At 38.8% G+C, this 20,785-nt stretch overlaps 1 protein-coding gene across 15 annotated transcripts in view; it reads right to left on the bottom strand.

Moving 5' to 3' along the window:
* The window catches only part of tcf7l2 (transcription factor 7 like 2), a 92,405-nt gene that overhangs the window by 49,654 nt on the left and 21,966 nt on the right, over nt 1–20,785 (bottom strand). For 6 of the 15 annotated variants that reach the window (XM_051124439.1, XM_051124440.1, XM_051124441.1 and 3 more), the window contains exons 4-5: nt 14,587–14,688; nt 5,844–5,903 (exon numbers count right to left, since the gene is read on the bottom strand). The exons of 3 other annotated variants lie outside the window; for them this stretch is intronic. In XM_051124439.1, coding sequence (XP_050980396.1) covers nt 5,844–5,903; nt 14,587–14,688 — 162 coding nt within the window. The remainder of the gene's footprint in view (nt 1–5,843; nt 5,904–14,586; nt 14,689–20,785) is intronic. 6 more of the 15 variants (XM_051124443.1, XM_051124444.1, XM_051124445.1 and 3 more) reach the window with 1 other exon arrangement.

Raw genomic sequence — 20,785 nt, 5'->3', positions numbered from 1 at the left:
AAGAAAAAAATCCCTGTTGCTCTCTTAGTAAAGGCCTATGGATGTAAACGTGATTTCAGCCAGCTTAAGTGCTCCCTAGAAGGGTGTTCTAGGGGCCAACGGACATATACGCACCAAAAGAGGGAAGGTGTTAAACTTTAACTGTCACTGCACATTCAGCCATAACAATAAATTGTTCTTTGGGAATGTCAGTTTCACCCCTCCCCAATTCTGTGCCTCTTTCTTTCTTTCTTTCTCACTTACTTCGACACAGCTCACAGCACCCACACACACACACACACACACAGAACTTCTGAATCTCACCACATCGTGTGGCGAAAGCCGTCTGGCCGTAAAGCAGTCAGCGTTTGCATCTGAAGCACGGTGGGGGGACTTCGTCCAACCTAAACAATGGATTAGCGAAGGAACGTGCTGCACGACTCTGCGTGATTTCAATGGACCCCGAGCGCCTCTACCTTCACACGCTTAAAGGCCAAATTCCACACGATGGAATTCCCGAACATGAATTTGTGTAACCGCACATTTGATGGAAAATGCTATTCATTTGAACTTCAATTAAATTACGCACTGAATATATCTGGGATTGTGGTGAGCGAGAAGCTTGCTAAAACAACCGGGCCGCGTCCAAAAAAAGCTCCTCGTTCTACAGGCCACCCGAGGGACGGAGGTTAAATCACTTCAACTTCCTCTAAAAAGTTCACCTAAAACTTCCTGGAAGCATAAGAGCCATGCTTAAATGAAAATAAAGAGAGTTAATTGGTAAAAACAACAGTAATTATTAAAGAAATGGATGGAATGGAGACCAACAGGCCTATGGAAAATGTCTATGGCTATGGATTATGCCTCAGAATAATGCTTTAAAAATTTAAAGAATGTGTAAACATAAAGCTTTAGTAAGCATATTCATTATTCTATATTTTAGGTAACACAAAAATACAAAACGTCATTGGATAGTCTACCTGAAACACCATTTGCAAAATTATTTATGTAGTTTCATTTATTTATTCATGTATTTGTATTTATTTTTTTGGAATGTCTATTTTTTTGGCCTTGTGCCTTTATTTATAGGCAACATATTGCATTATTTTGCCAACCAAAAAAATTATAAAAATAATAAAAATTATTCATTGTTCTGTATTCTAAGTAACACAAAAATGCAAGATGCAACTGGATAGTCAACACTATTTGCAAAATTATTTATGCAGTTTTATTTATTTATTTACTGGTCTTTTGCCTTATTTTTTATAGGAAATATATTACATTATTTTGCTAAATAAATAAATAAATAAATAAATAAATAATCTAAAAATACGCATAACGTGCAAAATAATTAGCGTATTTTTTATGCGTTCATGTTTTTTTTATATTTTATTTTTTTATTATTATATTATATTTTTATTTTTATTTTTATAGCCAATATATTACAATATTTTGCAAAAATAAATAAATAAATAAATGATTAAAAAAATGAGCATACAATTAGCAAAATTATTTACGTATTTATGTGTTTTTATGTATTTATGTATTCATGTATTTTATTTTATTTTATTTTACTTTATTTTTGGGCGTGTGCCTTTATTTATAGGCAACATATCACATTATTTTGCCAATAAATAAATAAATAAATAAATAAATAAGCATAGTCATTGTTCTGTATTTTAAGTAACACAAAAATACAAAATGCGACTGGATAATAAATCTGAAACATCATTTGCAAAATTATTAATGCATTTCTATTTATTTATTTATTGGTGTTTTACCTTTTTATAGGCAACATAATAATAATAATAATAATAATAATAATAATAATAATAATAAGCATAATATTAGCTAAATTATTTACATATTTATGTAATAATATTTATTTATGCATTTTTATATTATGCTTTATATTTTATTTTATTTTAGGACTTGTGCCTTTATTTATAGGCAACATATTACATTAATCATTAAATAAGCAAACATATTCATTATTCTTTATTTTAAGTAACACAAAAATACAAAATGCGACTGAATAGTCAACCTGAAACACCATTTGCAAAATTATTTATGTATTTTTATGTATTTATTTATTTATTTGGGCTTGTGCCTTTATTTATAAACAAAACATTACATAATTTTGGCCATAAATATATTTATTTTGTCTATGTCCAGCACCAGCAAAAAAATAATTGGATTATCATTTAATTAAATAATAATATATAACATTGTAAAATACCAGCTTTTAACCAAAAGGAATCAAACAGACCAAGAAAAGTTGGTCGAAGGGCAGGAGGGTAAAAGGAATTAGTGACGTCAGCCGAGACACAACACATTAAAATGAATGATGTTTCAATCATTTTCCTAAAAAATAACGCGCCTGTTATCTGTAAAACTGAAGTTTGCTTCGTCCTTATCTCTTCCCCCTCCTCTTCCTCTATCTCTTTCTCCATTCCGAGCCACTTTCCCAAGCTACTCTATAACAGGCCTGTGAAAGGAGGTCACATATCAACTTACCAAGCGTCCCTCTCTGACCATATGACCCCTTCGGCAGTCCACGAGGCCCCATGTCATTCCATCACACTCTCTCTCGCCTGCTGTCCCCCCACATTCACGTCTTCCAAACCACAGTCTAAAAGCGGCCCCCCTCTCCTCGTCTGCCCATATCCCGACACTAATTGGTAAATCTGTTGAACCATAGCACGCCCAACAATGAGACACCTGGAGTTCTGTCAAAACAAGTTTCCCTGTGAAACAGCCTCAAGTGCTAATACAGTACGAGTCCTGGCTAACGCCGTCTCAATGCCGTGCACGAATATAATGCGTGTGCGGTGGGGGAGGTGTTGTAGAAAGGTGCAGTGCGGAGGGGAAGTGTTAATGGCTCTTCTATTAAAGTTTAGATTCTCAGAAGTTCGGGAAGGAGGAGCACGATGCTGTCTGGCTCCACTAGAAGCCCACAGGAAGTCCTTGTGGAAGTTTTGGCCCCGACAAAAATCCCAAACATTCTTGCAGTTCTTCGGAAACCCTCCCCGCCCACCATCCCTTCTGCGCTCTATCTATTTTAGACGGACCATGAGCAGCGCTCTACGTACGCTCAAGAGCGCTAAGACGGCAACATGCTGTGGTTTGTGTGAAATCATGTGCAACTAAGCTTGAAAACCTAACTGAGAACATGGAACACGCATATTTGCTTGCCAGTTAGCTGAAACAACACACACAAACATGTGCAGCATAGCACACACATGGAGGCATTAGGGCGACATGTAGACAAACATTTGGATTTTTTCAATTCAAACAAGTCTTTCGCAAACAGATATGAAACACTACTTTAAGAACTCTTGGTGAACCTTGTCAAACAAGTTCTGGCAGAAACTCTTTATGAAAACAAAACATTTCTGCCCCCTGTAATTAGTGTCAAATAATAAAACACATAAAGATTCATTGTTTTGTGATTTTTATATACTGCCTCTAGACTTAACTTGCTTACCCAGCAACAATTATACTTTGTTCAACCAGCTTCACCTGCTACATACAGTTACTAGCAGCATCAAACCAGTGTGAACTAGCAAAAACCACCATGGAAAGGTAAAGCTAGTTTTGTGGCTGGATTCAAAGAAAACTTTAAAAAATAAAATAAAATTGAAGCAACTTTTTAACATTTATTTTCTAATTTAAGTAAAAAAGTAACATATTTTGATAGTTTTAAAAAATGTGAATATTTATTATTTATTAATTTAATTCATTTAATATAAATTTAAAATATTAAAACTTTAAAATAATTTAATATTTAAAAAAATAATTCTAAATAACTTGAAACAACAACAAAAAATAATAAAATAAAATAAAATAAAATAAAATAAAAAAACAGAATTGCACTTATTTTATCCTAAAACCTGGGAGCAATAGTTCTGCCTAGATGTATACCTTGTAGAATATTTTGATAATTATTTTAAATAATTTATAAAATTATAAAATAAAATAAATAATAATAAATTAAATGTTAAAATAATAATTAAAAATAAATTGATTTTTTTTTATTTTGATCATTATTTTAAACATTTTATAATAATATTTTAATACAATATTAATTAAAAATAATATTTTGAAATATTTTAAAAAATGTTAAAATAATTCTCAATAAATTTAAACAACTGCAAAGCCTGTCATTTTATTTTTACAAAAAATAAAATAAAATAAATGAGAATTTAAGATCCTTAAACCTTAGTGTGGGAGCAACAGTTCTGCCTAGATGAATACCTTGTAAAATATTTTGAAAATTATTTTGAATAATGTATACAAAGATTTTAATATTTTAATAAATATTAATTTAAAAAAAAAAAAAAAAACTTTTAATATTCTAAAAATAATTCTCAATAGCTTTAAACAACTGCAAAGACTGTCATTTTATGCTTACAAAAATAAAATAAAATAAAATAAAATAAAATAAAATAAAATCCTTAGTATGGGAGCAATAATTCTGTCTTGTTCTGTTAAACTCTTGACAGATTTTTTAAGCTGCTTTGGCTTTGGCTTTAGAAATTGCTAGACTCCAATTTAAATCTCCCAAGACTTTTCACAGAATGAGGGTTACCATCTCGACATGACCTACATGACCCTGAGGGACAAGACAAAAATAAGACAAGCACATCCCACAATGCCACAGCTTTCTCTATAGCCCTAAACACAAGGAGATGAGCTAAACAATCGCTCGCCCCACTGATCCTTGCACCGCTGCTGAGTTTTGGCAGACCAAGGCTACCCATCGTGCCCCCCTTTCGAATTCCACACACTGTTTGTGTCCATCAAGGAGGGACCGAGGCGCAATTGAGACACTCAGCGGCAGTGGCCCCATGTTGCGTCACTCCGCGCCACATCAAAACTGAAGAGCGGTGCCAGACAGGGCCCTCACGTTCGCCGTTCTCGTTCTCTCACGTCGACGGACAAGAGGACAATTAGAAGAAGGCCTCGTATCATCCAAACATCCTTAACCTCGACCCACGCCAACCAAGTCACGCAGACATTTACACACACATACGGGTGCGCGTGTGCACACAAAAACACAAACCACTCCACCTCCTAACTTCTCGCTGGCATACGTTCAACCCCAGATGCTACAAATGAAAAGCATCCTCTTCACGCCAGCTGCTTCAGAGAAAAGGAAAAGAAATCAGAGAGAAATAATCGCCACCATTCCGGAAGATGCAGGAAAATAATTAACAAGGCTGAAACGGGGCCTGCGAGCAGACAAAGATGAAGCTCGAGAGGCATTTCGGGCTGCCAGGAATCCAGAGATGCTGAATTTTGCACCGCTGGAGTGGCGCTGATGCTTTCCTGTTACACGCAAACACTGTGTATTGTAACAGGGATCCTGCTGCAGACAAAAAAGCATCGTGTCAAAGGACAGCAACAGTTTACAATTACCACACAAACTAACACAAGAGCCAAGTCTGCTCACAAGGGTGTGTGTGGGAGTGTGTGTACAAATGCAAAGCAGACTCAACCCCATTTCACAGGAAAGAACAAGAATACAGCAACAAACAATATCAAATACAGCAGAACATCATACACTAAATAGCTTTTGACATCTCTCATTGTAATGGTTTTGATATTCTCTATTCTCTACCCTGTTGGAAAACCCAGCTTAAGCTGGTGAACTGTAACACGGTTGCTGGTTTTCAGCTGGTCAAAGCTCTTCCAAGCGGGTCATTAGCCAGTTCCTTAACCCAACCTTTCTTAAGCTAATGACCAGCTCGGAGCAGGAAATAACCAGCTAGAAAACCAGCTGAAACTGGATTTTCCAGCAGGTAATTCATTTAAACAATCAATAAGCCAGCTGCAAGAAACTTGGAATTCAGCATTCTCACCAAATGTAATTGGTGAAGACTCAGATCGGTCTGTCCGGGGAATTCCAAGCAGAAGGGCCCCTGCAAGGCAAAGACGGACGTCCCGTGTCACAAATTGAGAACATGGTACACTCATCACTCAACCAGGGCATGAAGGCAAAAGGCATGACTTTTAAAACCACAAAAATGTCTAGCTGTGTGTGCCACCCCTCTCCTTCCCTGTCTGTTTCCTCTCTGACTGCAGTGTCAGGCCGCTGCCAGGTACAAGCCCAAACATATCTCGCGTACATACAACACACACAGAATACGCAAGTGCATGGTTGTTTACTGTGATTTAAGGTTGTGATATTGTTAGCATGTTGGCAGTGTGTCTACATCAACTGACTGACAAAAAGAGTACTGATGTGGCTTTAGGCATTGAGGCTTTGTACACCACGTTCCTGTTGCACCATGTCGTCTGAGAAAAAGCGAGACTAGAAATGGCTTAAATTTTTTCACGGAGGAAAAAATCCATTGTTCAGATGTTGCTCTTTCATAGCTCAAGAGACTTGCAATGCTGGTTTCAAATAAACTTCCATTCAAACGTTTGGGGACTGCAAGACTTCTTTAATGTTTTCGAATAAATCTCTTATGCTCACTAAACTATAAAACAGTAGGACTGGGTGAAAAAAAAAAAAAACGATTTCTCGATTTAAACCGATTCTCATTTTTACAAAACAAAATTGATTCTTAAATCCCAAGAATTGATTAGTCTAGCTAGTTTTCAGTTAATGAATGAAGCATTGTAGCGCACATCCTATCCAATAAATCGTAATAAGCTTTGTGCTTTATTACTTTTGATATGATACAAAGTCTCAGATTTCACATTCTGTCAATGTTTTTTTTTACAGTATTCAAACATTAAATAGAAGCATTGTAGCACAGCTCCTATGCAACAAATTGCAAACGAAGCATTGTAGCACACTTCCCTTTCAATAAATCGTAATAAGCTTTGTGCTTTGTTACTTTTGATATGAAACAAAGTCTCAAATTTCACATTCTATCAATGTTTTTTACAGTATTAAAACATTAAATAGCGTTTTGGCTATGTTGAAGCACACATGAACTGATCATCGGTTTAATACCAGTTTCAGCATGGAAAAAACATGGATAAATATCAAAGGCATGTTAAAAGAATAAGTACAACTTACTGAAATCCGTATCCTGTCTCATGTACTCGCTCAGTGTTTCAACCGAGGAAAGACATCAATATGACAGCCTGTGAACATTGTCCTGCCATGTCACATTTACCTTGTGACTATAAACAAAAAAGTGACTAAAAAGTGACTATAAACTCATTAATCAGCCAGAAAAATTAACTCTAGAGGAGCATTTTGATAAATATATGCACCATATAACGTTCATTATCATTTTTACTGTTCTTCAGTGTTTAATTTATTTTTGAATAAATGTCAAGTTTTTGTGACAGCCACCATTTAAATGTTTATATTTCAAAAAACTTGTAACTTTATTATAAAAAAAAATTGTAAGTGTAATTTAAGCGTTTGAATACAAATTAGTTCATTTTAACCTTCAATATTATAGTAATGTACCAACTGACTCTCACGTATATTTTACAGCATTACTTAAAATTTAGAAAATTTAGCATGTACTGTACCTGATATATATCCAAAATAATCAATATCAAACCAAAATGGCAATCGAAACAAATCGAATCTGAAACTGAATCAAATTACAAGCGTGCGAATCAGAATTGAAATCAAATCAAATTGTGAAATTTGTGTCAAAACTCAGCCCTATAAAACAGTAATATTCTGAAATATTATTACAATTTAAAATTTAATTTATTCCTGTGAAGGCAAAGCTGAATTTTTTTAGCAATTATTAACTCTTCAGTGTCAAACAATCTTACTGACCCCAAACTTTTAAATGCTATTGCATCTCAAATGTTCCACGTCTAAAATACCTTAAGACAACAGAAACAATTATGTATGCACAATATGTCATATTATAGTGCACAATATATAGTGCACTAATATTACAGAATTTACCAACACTGTTACATGTAATATTCATAAAATCTCAAAATGAATATTCATTATTCATACTATATATTATTCTGTTGTGATGCATTATTCCAACATTTAAAACAACTGCTTTTTAGATTTATTGTTCATGCATTTAGATAAAATTCATTTGGCCTCTTCTTACACCATAAAATAAAAATAAAATAAAACTGAATTTTACCAACTACTTCACATAAAAATGAGATAATCCGAGCAAACAGACACTGAAAGTATGTTCAGACAGATCACTTCTGATATTCTAAAGGAGACTAAAGAGGAAATCTCAGGATACAAATCTGAGATTTAAAGCTCCATTTAATCTCAATGCTTTCTAGGAGAAGCAATTACTTGAGGGATATTAAAGATACAAGACAGATCTCATACATTGGCCCTGCAAATGGTCCTGTTAATTGGAAGACACACACGAGCTGTAAGCATCCTGCACTCACAAGGTTACATAACAATATAAAAGGCTGAAGGGCTGATGACCTTGACACCAGGTCCCTCGTAAAAACGTTTGTTGACATTCCTTGAGTTTGGTTAGGGAAATGCTCCGGGGAGGCCTTTCACGCACTACACAAGAGCACACGCTGAGATGTTCTCCAAGCTTTGGCCAAAGGTCTCAGGACAAGTGACATCTCCTGCTTCTGTCAGAAGCGGCACAAGTCCGGTTACAGTTACATACAACAGTCCCGGGGTTACATCACCATGCACCAAACAGCACCAAAAAACAGGAAGGAAAAGGCGGAGGCCCTACGGAGAATGAGGGAGTGAGAAAAGTGAAAAATACTAGGGAAAAGAGGAGGAAGAGAAGAAAAAGACAGTTGGTTCAGTGTCTTGTGGCTGTGACACTGGGGTCCTCATTAACAGCGAGGGGGCTGGGGTTTCCCAGCATGCCTCTGGCCCTCCCAGCCATTGTCAAGCCAGTCCAGGTGCACCACCATTCAGTCCGAAAAAAAAGGCAGCAAATTACCCAGCAAAAACTACAGGCCCCGTGCTAGCTTGAGACGCTACTCCTACTCAGCTGGAGTCTGGGAAAATGCCCTGCATGCTTTATCTGTGTGATTCATTTCGTTTACTCTTTATTTCTTTAAAATTAATATCAATACTCAACTCTACGAACGGTTTGAACTCAGCTAGCAGACAGACTCCTGTTGTGACAGCAAACAGCAATCATGCCCTCATCATACTGTGGTTCAGATGGGAGGTCCCACTCTGTCAAAACACAACACATTCCATCACTTCCTAAATACTAATTACCATACAGGAACAGACCAGGACTCCTCCAGCTATTCTTACAAGCTCCACCCCTTCTATTCTTCCTCCTTTCCCTACGTTCTCACTGTTCCCGCGTTTTCCTGCTGTTGGTTCACTTGCACATAGCGCTTGCACGCATATGCACGCTGCTGTGGGGCCTCGTGGGGAAATAGTTAACACTCCAGCCGTCCCCTGCTGCCTGCGAAAGCCCAGAAAACAATGGAGACATTGTCCAGTCTCAACAAGACTCGGAGCAAGAGGACAATGTGTATGTGTGTGTATTACACAGCGTGTAGCATAAGGTTGTGTGTGTGAGAGTATCCTTTTGCCTCAGCATTATTTTAGAGTGTACCATTAAAATATGAACTTAAAACTACCCCAGCAACCAAATAACCTTGATTTTAATGATTTTATTTGAATAAAATGAGTTTGATACACACATACACAGTCTTCACTAACAATTTAGCATGTCACCTGACTTGCAAAATGCTTGCACTAGCTTCAACATAGGTATAGTTACCACATTGTGCAGACAAAAAAAATAATAATAATAATAATAAAATAAAAATGTATAATATTATTAATATGATTTTTTTGTATATTTTAATATATTTTTAATTTAAAAAAAATTACAAATTAATTTTGGGAAAAACTAAAACTGGGGAAAAAAGTCTATGCAAAGGTTTCATGACAACATATTAATCAAACTGTCATTTCCTGTCTAAGCAGACAGCTCTTGACCATAATAAAAACCTGCAAAGGACTAGACTTAATGCTGTGAGTCAAACATCTGGCTATACCAGTCTAGTACACTAAGAAGCACTACATAGGGAAACACTGACGGACAGCTGTGCATACAAGTTGAGAAAGAGTACGAGAACAGGAAACTGATCCCGGAACGAATGGCCAATGTGTCACAGATGTGGTGAAATCTATCGTTCCGTTGTTTCCAGCTCCTTCCCACTGGAATTGCAATCGCATGATCCCCGCTCATACCGTCCTTGAGTTCAGGCTCTGTCCAATGCCAAATACACAGCACATGTGTTTTGCAGTCTACCTGTCTGAATTGTCATGTCTATATTACAGTCTATATAAAGAATGGGCTTTACAAATCACATTAAAAGTTAGTGGAGATGGCAGTGGGACAAACGGCTTGCGGTACTTTGCAGTGATGTGTTCTTTATGACTTGTGAACAGGTAGTAAATGCACACTGACTGTGTGGGACTAACAGGCTTTGAAAAGCCTGCGGAGGTCTTGAGTGCTTTAAACATCCTGGCACTGCCTTCTATGGGCGTGGACAGAGACGAGAGGGTCACTTCCTGTGCTCTATTCATAGAGTGGAGTAGCACCTCTATGGCCATGTGACTGTAACAAAAAAAGATTGTGTGTGAACTGTTTCTATAACTACGGTCACACAGTTACTGTGTATGACTGACAAAAGTACTAGTGGTTGAACTCTACCTCAGAGTAATTAAAAAAAAACACTAAACAGAAAAGACTTAAATGCTAACCGTTTTTAGTTTACCAGTGTCAGCTTATGATAATTACAACATATTTTACTCTCAACTTGCACTGTAGAGTCGATCAAGTGAAGTAACTTTCTTCTATGAACTTTATTTGGTAGTATTTTATAGTGTTTTCAAGAGTCAACAATCCACCATATTGGTGGCGCTGAATGTAAACAATGCCACTGAACTGAATGAAACTCGCATATTTTGCTTATTACTGCTGCTGAAAATGGTCAATTATTGTCACGTTTTGGGCTGTACTAATCGGTCAGACCAGGAAAACATTTAGAGTACTATAGACTGTCAAAAGTTAAGAGTGCAAAAAACTGTCTGAGGAACAAAAGGCGTTTGAGGTCAAACTGAACAAGGATTTCCAGAGCAAGTACCTTGACAACATTCATGTTTGTTCTTGTCATTTCCTGTCAGGTAGGTAAAGTATTAGACTGATATCTTAATTAATACTGCCTGTACGCATCTTTACCTGTCAAAATATTGCGCCCCTTTCCTGATTACTAAGTCCTTCTCTATATGATATAGCAGCTTACACACATTTTCTGTGGTTTAGACAGCATAAATTAGCAGAACAACATATTCAGTAGTACATTAACAGTGCAATCAAACTGTTGTTTACATCCGAGTAGCACCAAAATGGCCACGCATCTGGGTAACTGACCAAATCGTAACGTAAGCGCAAACCCTCTATACAGTGATAAAGGCTATGTCATTTAGCATTGCGATATACATATACATTATCCATGTGAAAATACCTGAGATGGCTTGAAGAACACAGATAAACCACATACTGTTGCAATAGTGTGCTGATTCTCATCACGTTTCATTACTTAAACGGTTTCTTTCCATATTTTATTCAGCTACAGCAACAGCTGGACTATTTTGTCCATATAAGGTATTTTCTGGGAAGTCAATTGTTTTATTACTCCTATGAGTCTGTGGACTTCCTGCGCAAGAGGCCCCCCAGTGTCGAGTATGAACAGTGTTGCCAGGTATGCTACTTTCAGGCGAAATCGGGCTACTCTAACACTCTTACCGTGGGTTGACACGACCCCAATAATGTGATATTTATCCCCTGGAATGGAATTTTACCAGGGGAACCCTGCCAAAAAAGTGTATTTTACCACTCTGAATGTGATTTTTAACCAGGGACTTCCTTCAAAATGCGATTGGGCTAGTTTTGAGTAACAATTGGGTGGGTCTTGCTGTGAAAACCTGGCAACCCTGAGTATGGATGAAACAAATCACAAATTCTCCATGCGTCAAATGATCATATGTGTACTATTCATTCTTAAATATAGTCAGTACCGATATATTGCGATACCCCAATTTAACACGCTAACGATATTTCATTATTTAAATATCACGATTATCATCAATACAAAAATCTAAAGATTTTAAAAGGTTTCCCGCTTTGTTTTTTACTCTGAGGCCAGAACAGGCATCCATGCACAGTGCTATTCATATGAATACTTTATATATGAACAAATCTATGTCAAGCCCTTTTTTTATTCTTGTGATAGCCATAAAAATTTTAAAGAGTCAGTTCTGTTATAAAACGCTGTTTATAACAGAACAGTATACGAAAATAACCACATTTAGCACTCTAAAATTGGACTGACAACTGCATTCTGCTGCTGTGTGAACTTATATCAAGTATCTGCCTTGTGTGTGCTACTTCTCTTTTAGAGCATATAAACTTTATAGACTTATTTGTGTCTCTCTCTGCGTCTCGTTCATCAGTCTCCCTTCATCTACCTCATTGTCACGCTGCCCTTTTACGGTATCACCTCCTCTTTCCCGCTGTCCACCTGTGCATTTGTATCTCTCTCATTGGTGATTGCTGGGTCACTTGAACTTCGGCTTATGTTCCTTATCTCGCGGCCATCGGCGCGCTCTTATCAGTCCACGACAGACAGGCGTCTTCAGAGCCATGGGTCAAGGTGGGCAGGTGTTCTTCCAATTCGACAGAGAAGAGAAACTACTGTTTACGGGACAATTTATTGATAAGGCCTTCACGTACAGCAGCATATAGACCAACTTGAGTCCAAAAACAAGAAAAAAAAAAAAAAAAAATACAGCTCAGGGCATTCCACAGTTATCTATCCCTGACAATACCAACTGTCTCCAGATAGATTCACCAACGGCATGATGCAAACCAAGGAAACATCAAATCAAACACACGTCAGCACAAGAGAGAAAGATCACGAATGGGAGAGCGAAAGAGAGGGAAAGATGGAAGGATGAAGAAATAATGCAAAACAGCATGTTAGGTCTTGATTAAACAGATACAAATTGTACGAATGAACTAAATACATAAATGACCGTAAATACCATATAGAGCAAAATAGCTTGCACTCTCGCTGTAGGTCTTTAGGGCTGTTTTAAAAGGCAATAGAGAAAACTGCTCTGTGCTGATAAGCATTTACAGCCTCATGAGTCAGAGGGATAAAACTCAAGTGCAGTATTTACCTGAGCCTGTTCTTAACTACCTCCCACACATTTAATGATTCAGAGAGGGAGGACAATCTTTTTTTTCTCTTAAAAAAGCACATGCGATGGCTACCCTACGTTTAAATGCAAAAATAGTTTACTACCAGTTCAGTAGAAGCAGTTAAAGAGCTGCCGCTTCATTCACCAGGAATTATTTAATACTTCATAATAATACTTACAACTGTAGTGGCATATATATACACGCACACACAACCATTCAAAGCTGTCATTACATAAATATAATACATTAATTATTTTATTTTAAATTGTAATATTTGACAAGAGTACTGCATTTACTGTATTTTTGATCAACCTTTAAATATCTTACCAGCCTCAAACCTTTAAAGGGTAGTCTATCTAAAAATTGCATTATACAAGTGGAAAAAAAACAAAACAAAACATAAAAATACAAAACATTTAATAGCCAAAAGTTTTCAGTCATCATCACAGCCAAATTATTTTCTACTATTGATCCAGAAGAGAAAGACATCATAAATGTGCTAAAAAGTTATTTTGTCAACTTTTAGGAGTACAAACTCACATGCATGGTCTATAGGCACATACATATAAAAAAAAAAAAAAAACTCCCATTATAATTTCACGCAGACTTTTTAAAGGTAACTGTGAATCATTATACCACAACCTGGTACACAACCAACCAAACAATCCACACCTATTTAAAGTAAGAACAACTAATAAAATTCAGTCCAGTATGTTAAAAACGTGTTTATCTCTCTGACAAAATATTAACCTGGATTCAATGGATTATTCTCTTGTATTCCTAAACACGACCTTGGAGGCACTCTGTTGCTTCCAGTAACTATGGAAACGCAATGAAGGCCCCAAACTCCTACACCACAATGGACAGACCAAAATCAAATTTGGTCTATTGTCCAAGGAAAGGAATCAATAACGTGATGTTTTAACACTGTAACATTATTTTCTCCCAGCCGTGTGGCTAACCTTGAAGCCCTTATCGTCTGTAGATTTGAAAAGAGTGGTAAATATAGAGTTAAACACATGGATAACAGCACTCACGGACCCAAACTGCAAAATAAACATAGCATCTCTGCTCCAGACACTCATTGCCTGAACCAAGCTTAGCATGGGCGTTAATTATCCGTCTCCACTGTAAAAAGACAGTCTTGCCCTCTGTTAAGCTACACTGAAATCTCACCCGCTTGTTTCCACGAAGAAGCCATATTACAGACCAGCGCATTACAAAACAAACACCCATGTGATGTATAATAGTCCAACACAATCTGGTCGACAGTTTTTGTAGGTCACTAGACCACTGTGGATTAGGAGAGGAGTGTAAGGTCCCAAAGTACCCAATAATACAGGATACCCGAAGTAGTTTGTTTTTCATGGACTGTACTGTAGAACAAAGAGCTTTGTAAATGCAATGACGCATGGGTGTTACTTACAACGATGTGTGCTGGAGAAGGTGACCTGGCATCTTTAAGTGCTTGTCTACTCTGAAGACTTCCTGCTTGAACATCTAGCAGGGGCCATTTCATCTGTAGATACTGGATGGCAGAAAGAAAAAAATGGAGAAAAACAAAAGAAAAACATGTTAACAATGCAGAAAACAAAGGGAAACACAACATAAGAGCTAAAATATCTTAAAAAAAAAATGTGTGACATAGAAATCAAAAGTAAACAAAAAAAAAATCATGTCAAAAAGATCCAAGGTCGAATGATGCATGAGGTGGAACTACTGGGGTTAAGATTAAATTATACCTTATGCTTGTCGTTTAGAAAAACAGCACTTTTTGAACCGCACACTCAAATGCATCCAGGTGATTATGTTCATTCTTCTTCCTGTATTAATCATGCACAAATGTTTTATTGGTCTCTGGAATTCCAAGTGGACTTTAGCATTTTTCCCAGTACACATAATAAGGGTGTGGCATTGAGTCACTGCAGCGACTGTCCCCATGAATGATTGACCTGCACTTTATCAGAAGTGTACACACGCAAACAGCCCTTTCGTGAACCCTTACATCGCTCTTAAAGCCAACAGATGAAAACAATCACCATAATGACCATGAAGAGCTCCATGACATTTTCAAACTCCTAACTCAAACTGTAAAATCAAATAATTTTAAAGATCTCAATATATGAGAAAACATATTTTGAACATATGGTTTATAACTGGCACGCGCCCAAAATATACTGCATTCATACTTGCGCTCTAATTGGTTAATTCAATTCACTGTTTCCAGCCAATCAGATTCACATACTAACTATATAACCACAACGTATTCAATGAATGCCATGTCTGTGTGCTACGTGTGTCCTCGTATTAACCCCCCCGCCTCCCCAGCACCACCTGTCTAGATCTTCTATAGTGGATTTTCCTCTCTCTAGCAGCAGCAACAAGTTCTTTATTTATGATCTGAGCATTTAGCAGAAGCAAGTCTACTTGTTTCACAGCAGTGTAGCAGATCCAGTCTGCCAAGACCAAATCTACACACATTTTTACATTAATAAAGATGTTACAATCCTTTCCAAGAGTTGTAATGACTAAACCGTGGGTAAAAGTATGAGCTACCTATTCAGTTGACTCAGTGACAGGAAGTCAGCATACCATTCCATCTTTCTTCTGCCTCTTCTGCTGATGGACACAGTCTCTGAGGTCATATGTCTGTTCTCACCCATGGACTCCAGGATCTGCTTCGCAGACCACCCGTTTACACGTACCCAGTGTGGCTGAGTGACCTCTAACTTGCTGAGATCACATGCTGTGTCCCATTACAAACCTGCTGTTACTGTCCCAAAACCGGTATGCCTAATGTCTCTAGTCCATTAGCCCACAGCAAGTGAACTTGACCCCTGAACTTTTAACCTGTTTCCATGGAGGCTTAGAGACAACCGGCTGTGAACATGTGACTTGGACTTAAAGTTCTACGGCTATCTAAGTCGTGGATGTCTCATCAGGGAAGTGTGAGGGTCCGCACATTCCTAACACTTGACGTGTGGCCGGTGTATTAGCTGAATTACACAGGTCAGGGGTTAACAAGGCCCTGACTGCTGTTATTTTGGGAAACCTGAATAGCAACATACACTGAGGTAAAAAGTGACCACTGGAAACCGCTGCTCTGTTCAATGACAAAATAAATTCAAATAAGCATTCAAACTATCTATGTTACTAAATAGGAGAGTTGAGTGGATTTGCATGTGGGCTTGGCTGATGGCAAAATATTTAATCAGGCAACATTTTCCAACACAAAGAAGGAAAGAAACAAAGAAATGGACAGAGGAATGGTGGACAGAAAGACAGAAAGAAAGGTGGGGTAGACACAGCAGCTGGGGCTCAATTTCTTAACCTTGGCGTGATTTTGGATGCAGGCTTGGGCCCATAACATGAAAAATGAATTTAGAGTACACTCTACATAAAAAAAACGCTGCTCTTTTTTAGGCCTAATGCATGCTGTGCTATACTTCATCAGATCCCCAAAGGAAACTTCTGACAAGTCAGTCGGCCTTGTAACTTGGCCTCCGATGCTGCCAGGACATCAACCACTGGGCTCCAAATCAACTGAAAAAACTTGGCCCAAGTGAACCACAAATCAGAATCAAATCCATTCCCAAGCCTGACCAGATCTGACCAATCAGGGTCAACCTTTCAGCTCCTACTCTCTGTCTTCCTCTATCCAATCAAACAGCTTCACGCCTTCCCTTCTTACAGCCTATCGGTGGAGTTTGTTTGACCTTGCCAGGCCTCCTTCGAGATTTTACTCTTCTTATGAGGACATTCCAAGCTTCACTATGCCAAAGACAGAAAAAGAAAAAATGCCTGATTCTGCGGCTCGCCATTTAAGTACCCATGAAGAGAAACTGTAGTAGTTTTAAGACTGTTCATGTGTCTTCAAGAATAGCACTGAATCAGACCTAATTAGAGGTGGATTCACAGCAGGGTGCAGTCCTGTGGTCCAGCCTGGAGGGACTTTAGGACTCCTACCTTAGCCTCAACTTGAACATACCCACCTCCAACTAGTCGAACAATTGCTGGGATACTGAAGCCTACTGTTGACAGCACAGGAAAGCCAAATTTGAAATGTGTGTTCATGCAGGACTAGGTAATATCCTGGTAGATAGGACCAGGTAATGTCCTGTGCTCCGGCACTATGCCGTTTAGTTTGGACGGGGTGAAAGGTGACACCTTGCCAGTGTGGGTGCTGAAAGCTTAGTGCCCGTACTCTGACAGGCGTATCCACTTCAGACCTTTCCCTTGGTCTAATCCCTCCTGCAGGTTTTACAAGCATGCCAAGGAAAGCTGAGCCCAGACCAGTGCCAAAGTCCCAGCAGTGTTCCCTCACAGCCCAACCCCCTACACCACCCCTAGCCCGCTGACGGATGCACCACTTGGGTTTGAGAAGGCCATGACCTCTGACCTCCCCCTGCCTCTTCTCTGCCTACTAAAAACTCTCCAGCTAGGAGGCCCCCTTCCACGTAACTCAAGTGCTATTCTGATGTGACAAATTGCTCTGGAGCTCCGGAGAACTCAGTACCCTCCCCCTCAGCCTCCAGAAGTACCCAGAGTGCTTACTCTGTCCTGGGGCCCCAACAGCAGGGGCTCCCCTTCGCCTCCCCCACCCTTCAGCAAACCCTCAAGCCTTGCCTCGCCTTCTCCTGCCTTGCCTCAGTGTAGCTACAATAGGAATGAATGACTCAATTGTCTCTGATGAAGTGAAAGACAAGGGAGCCCTCTAAATCCTCCCAAAGGGATGAACTCTCCCTCTGTCCCTCTATTGCCTGGAGACTTCTGGGAAAAAGAAAGAGAGAGGGAGTCAGAAAGACAGAGAGAGAGTAGGCACCAAAGACTACGAGTTGCTTAATCAGGTTTTCTGGCAAAATCTTTTACCTAAAATGTTTCTGGAGTTGAATTTTGCAATATGACCTTTGCAGAAACCCTTTCACGGAAAACCATTCCAAAACAGAAATCCACTTTACAACGTTAGGCCTACAGCTAAAGTCATCTGGATTATGGAAGCATTTGCAACAGTAAGTAAACTAAAGCAAACAAAACTGAATGTGATAACCAAATTTAAGCCATGTAAATTGCATGTTCGATTTGTTTTTGGATTTAGAGCAAGGGCTTATCCACAATCAGACAAATCAGATGCCTACTTTGCCAAAGAGGCTCAGGATATATGTGGATCTATTTTCAGCTGTCCAGCGTGGGACAAACCAATGCACCAGAAAGCATTCCCAGCCACCATTCCAGAGTGGAAGGGGGTCTGGCAAGCATTCGGATGCTCAATCAGGCCCAGAAGATCCCAGACCATCTGTGCACAGGGGTCAAGAACATATGCAGATACTAACACACGACACATGCATACAAATGTTAAACTAACATTATTTAAACTAAGAAAACTAAAACTGACTGATCAGATGTGGCCTGGTGGGTAATGTGCATGCTCTAAAATGTTGCACAGTGCGGTGACCCAAGTTCAAGTGCGATTCAGGTAATCTCCTGGTCACACCTCCCACCATCTTCTTGCTATTTCCTGTCTCTGTAAATAAAAGCGGCAACACTAATTAAAATCTAAAAAGAGTATATTTGAGAGTGCTTGTTACTGGGTTCACATAGAGAACCACACAAGTTTGCATAAGAATTATGATAAATACCACTCCCACTGAACAAGCAACAATAAAAAGCCCATTGTTTTGTTCACAGGTGCTGAGGAACAGGCAAGCATGGATACATACAGACACGCACTTAATACACTCACTCTCTCAAGAGGAGAAATTTTTGGGGAAAGGACATAATAATGATCCAGACAGGCTCTTTGAAATTCACTGATCCAAAGAGAAGGGATCTGCCCATCTGTGAGACTCCCATCTCTAGAGAGGTAGAGAGAGCGAGGAAAGAGAGAGAAAGCATGTGTTTGGGTGTGTGTGTGTCTGTCTCTTTGTATGTTTGCTTGAAACATTCAAATAGCCTTCATTTCGGATGGATGGAAGCATGCTGGAGGTGGGGGCTAGGGGTGGAGGGGGTGGAAGAGGAGGAGGAGTAGCTCAACACTAGATGAAACCGAAAGTTAGTCTACACGAAGGCTCTTCACACTTGCTTAGTTCTTCTAATACACATTTTATGAGTAAATAAAGGAAAAAAAGAGAAAAGAACACCCCACCAGCTCAGATTGCCTGAGGCATTCTGCAACCAGGAAAATAAAGCTGGAATGTGGGCAGGCCTGGGGTTTGTGTGCCCCGGGGCGGGAGAGGGTCCGCGGGGCCCGTATTTACTCCAAAGCTGGAACCGCTGGGGGGTTCTCAGCACTCTGACAGCACAGAGCCAGAGACCCCAGCCTGATCTCCTCCATCCCCTCACCTCTCACCTTGGCCTTCTTCATAATAAACTCCCACTGACATTTTTCTTTCACATTGCCTCTATAACTGATCCTCCAAACAGTTGACGAAGCAGGCATCTTTTGAAACTTGGGCCTAAAACATACTCCACAAAAGTATATGAACATGGACGCTTCAAGCTAAGCTAGTTTGATTTCATGTACTGCTCCAACATACCGCAAAACTGCATTGCATTCTCAGCACTGCCACAAGGGGTGCTATAATGGAAGCAGAACCACAGTTTAAACCCAAAATTGATATAAACATGTTTATAGTTAGCTACCTGAATAAAAACATTCAAAATAATAATTTTTATTATTATTTATTTTTGGTCCGAACATAGAAAGTTAATGGAAATCCATGTTTTGGACCTCAATGTTCTTTCGTGATTCACAGCACAAAAAGATACATACTGGTTTGGAACAACATGAGGGTGAGTAAGAGTAAGGTGAGGGTGAGATTTTATCCCTTTAAGTTTACAAGTGCCACAGTAATGCAAGAACACACGTATTTCTTCCACTTAAAGCTAAACCATTCCCAATTCCCAAATATCTGATCCAGCACCTCAAACACAGTAGCACCAGACGTATGTGGCCACACTTGCACTCTGTTTACGTAGCAGGTGTTGGCTCGTGTATTAGTCAAACAGCAGCTGAATCACCTGAAGAGCTCAGACTGTGTTAGGCACTGTGTTAGTGTGCACATACTACCAAGAAGTAAGGCCATAAAGTAGTTCTGGCAAAGCCAGACTAGCTCTTTAAGAGCAGCCGTCCTCCATGCTTGAGCAGGCATTAAAACAAACAAACCGTCTTTAATGGAGACAGTTGGACAGAGTGACAGGGCTCCTCTAATAAAGTCCATGTCGGCTGACATAACATTTGGTGATTGCAGACCAGAGGAATACTACATAGACTTGATCCAATAATATTTCTAATATGCACAAACAAGTTCTGAAACATGGAGGGTTTGTTGTCAACTAAAAAAGCTTATGTTTGGTCTTAAAATGGTCATTTTATATGGTTGGGTACCATTCTTTTAACGAGACTCTTGAAATATAATTTTTAGGATTATTCCCCAAAAAGCGTGCCCCCCCCCCCGCTTCTACTCTTTCTTCCTCTTGTTCTCTCTCTCTTTTCTGGGTGATTATGGGCCCCTTAAGAGCGCTCTATAAATAGCCCTGCAGGCTCTAGCCTTCGTGGCTGGTGTCTCCTCCAGCAGGGCCCATAATGAGACATACAGGCAGCTAAGGCCTAGCAACACACCCAAGAG

This window comes from Labeo rohita, chromosome 12 (assembly GCF_022985175.1).
Source record: "Labeo rohita strain BAU-BD-2019 chromosome 12, IGBB_LRoh.1.0, whole genome shotgun sequence".
Lineage (NCBI taxonomy): Eukaryota > Metazoa > Chordata > Actinopteri > Cypriniformes > Cyprinidae > Labeo > Labeo rohita.
Note: the sequence above shows the minus strand (reverse complement) of the source record. Positions and strands in the feature narration are given on the sequence as shown.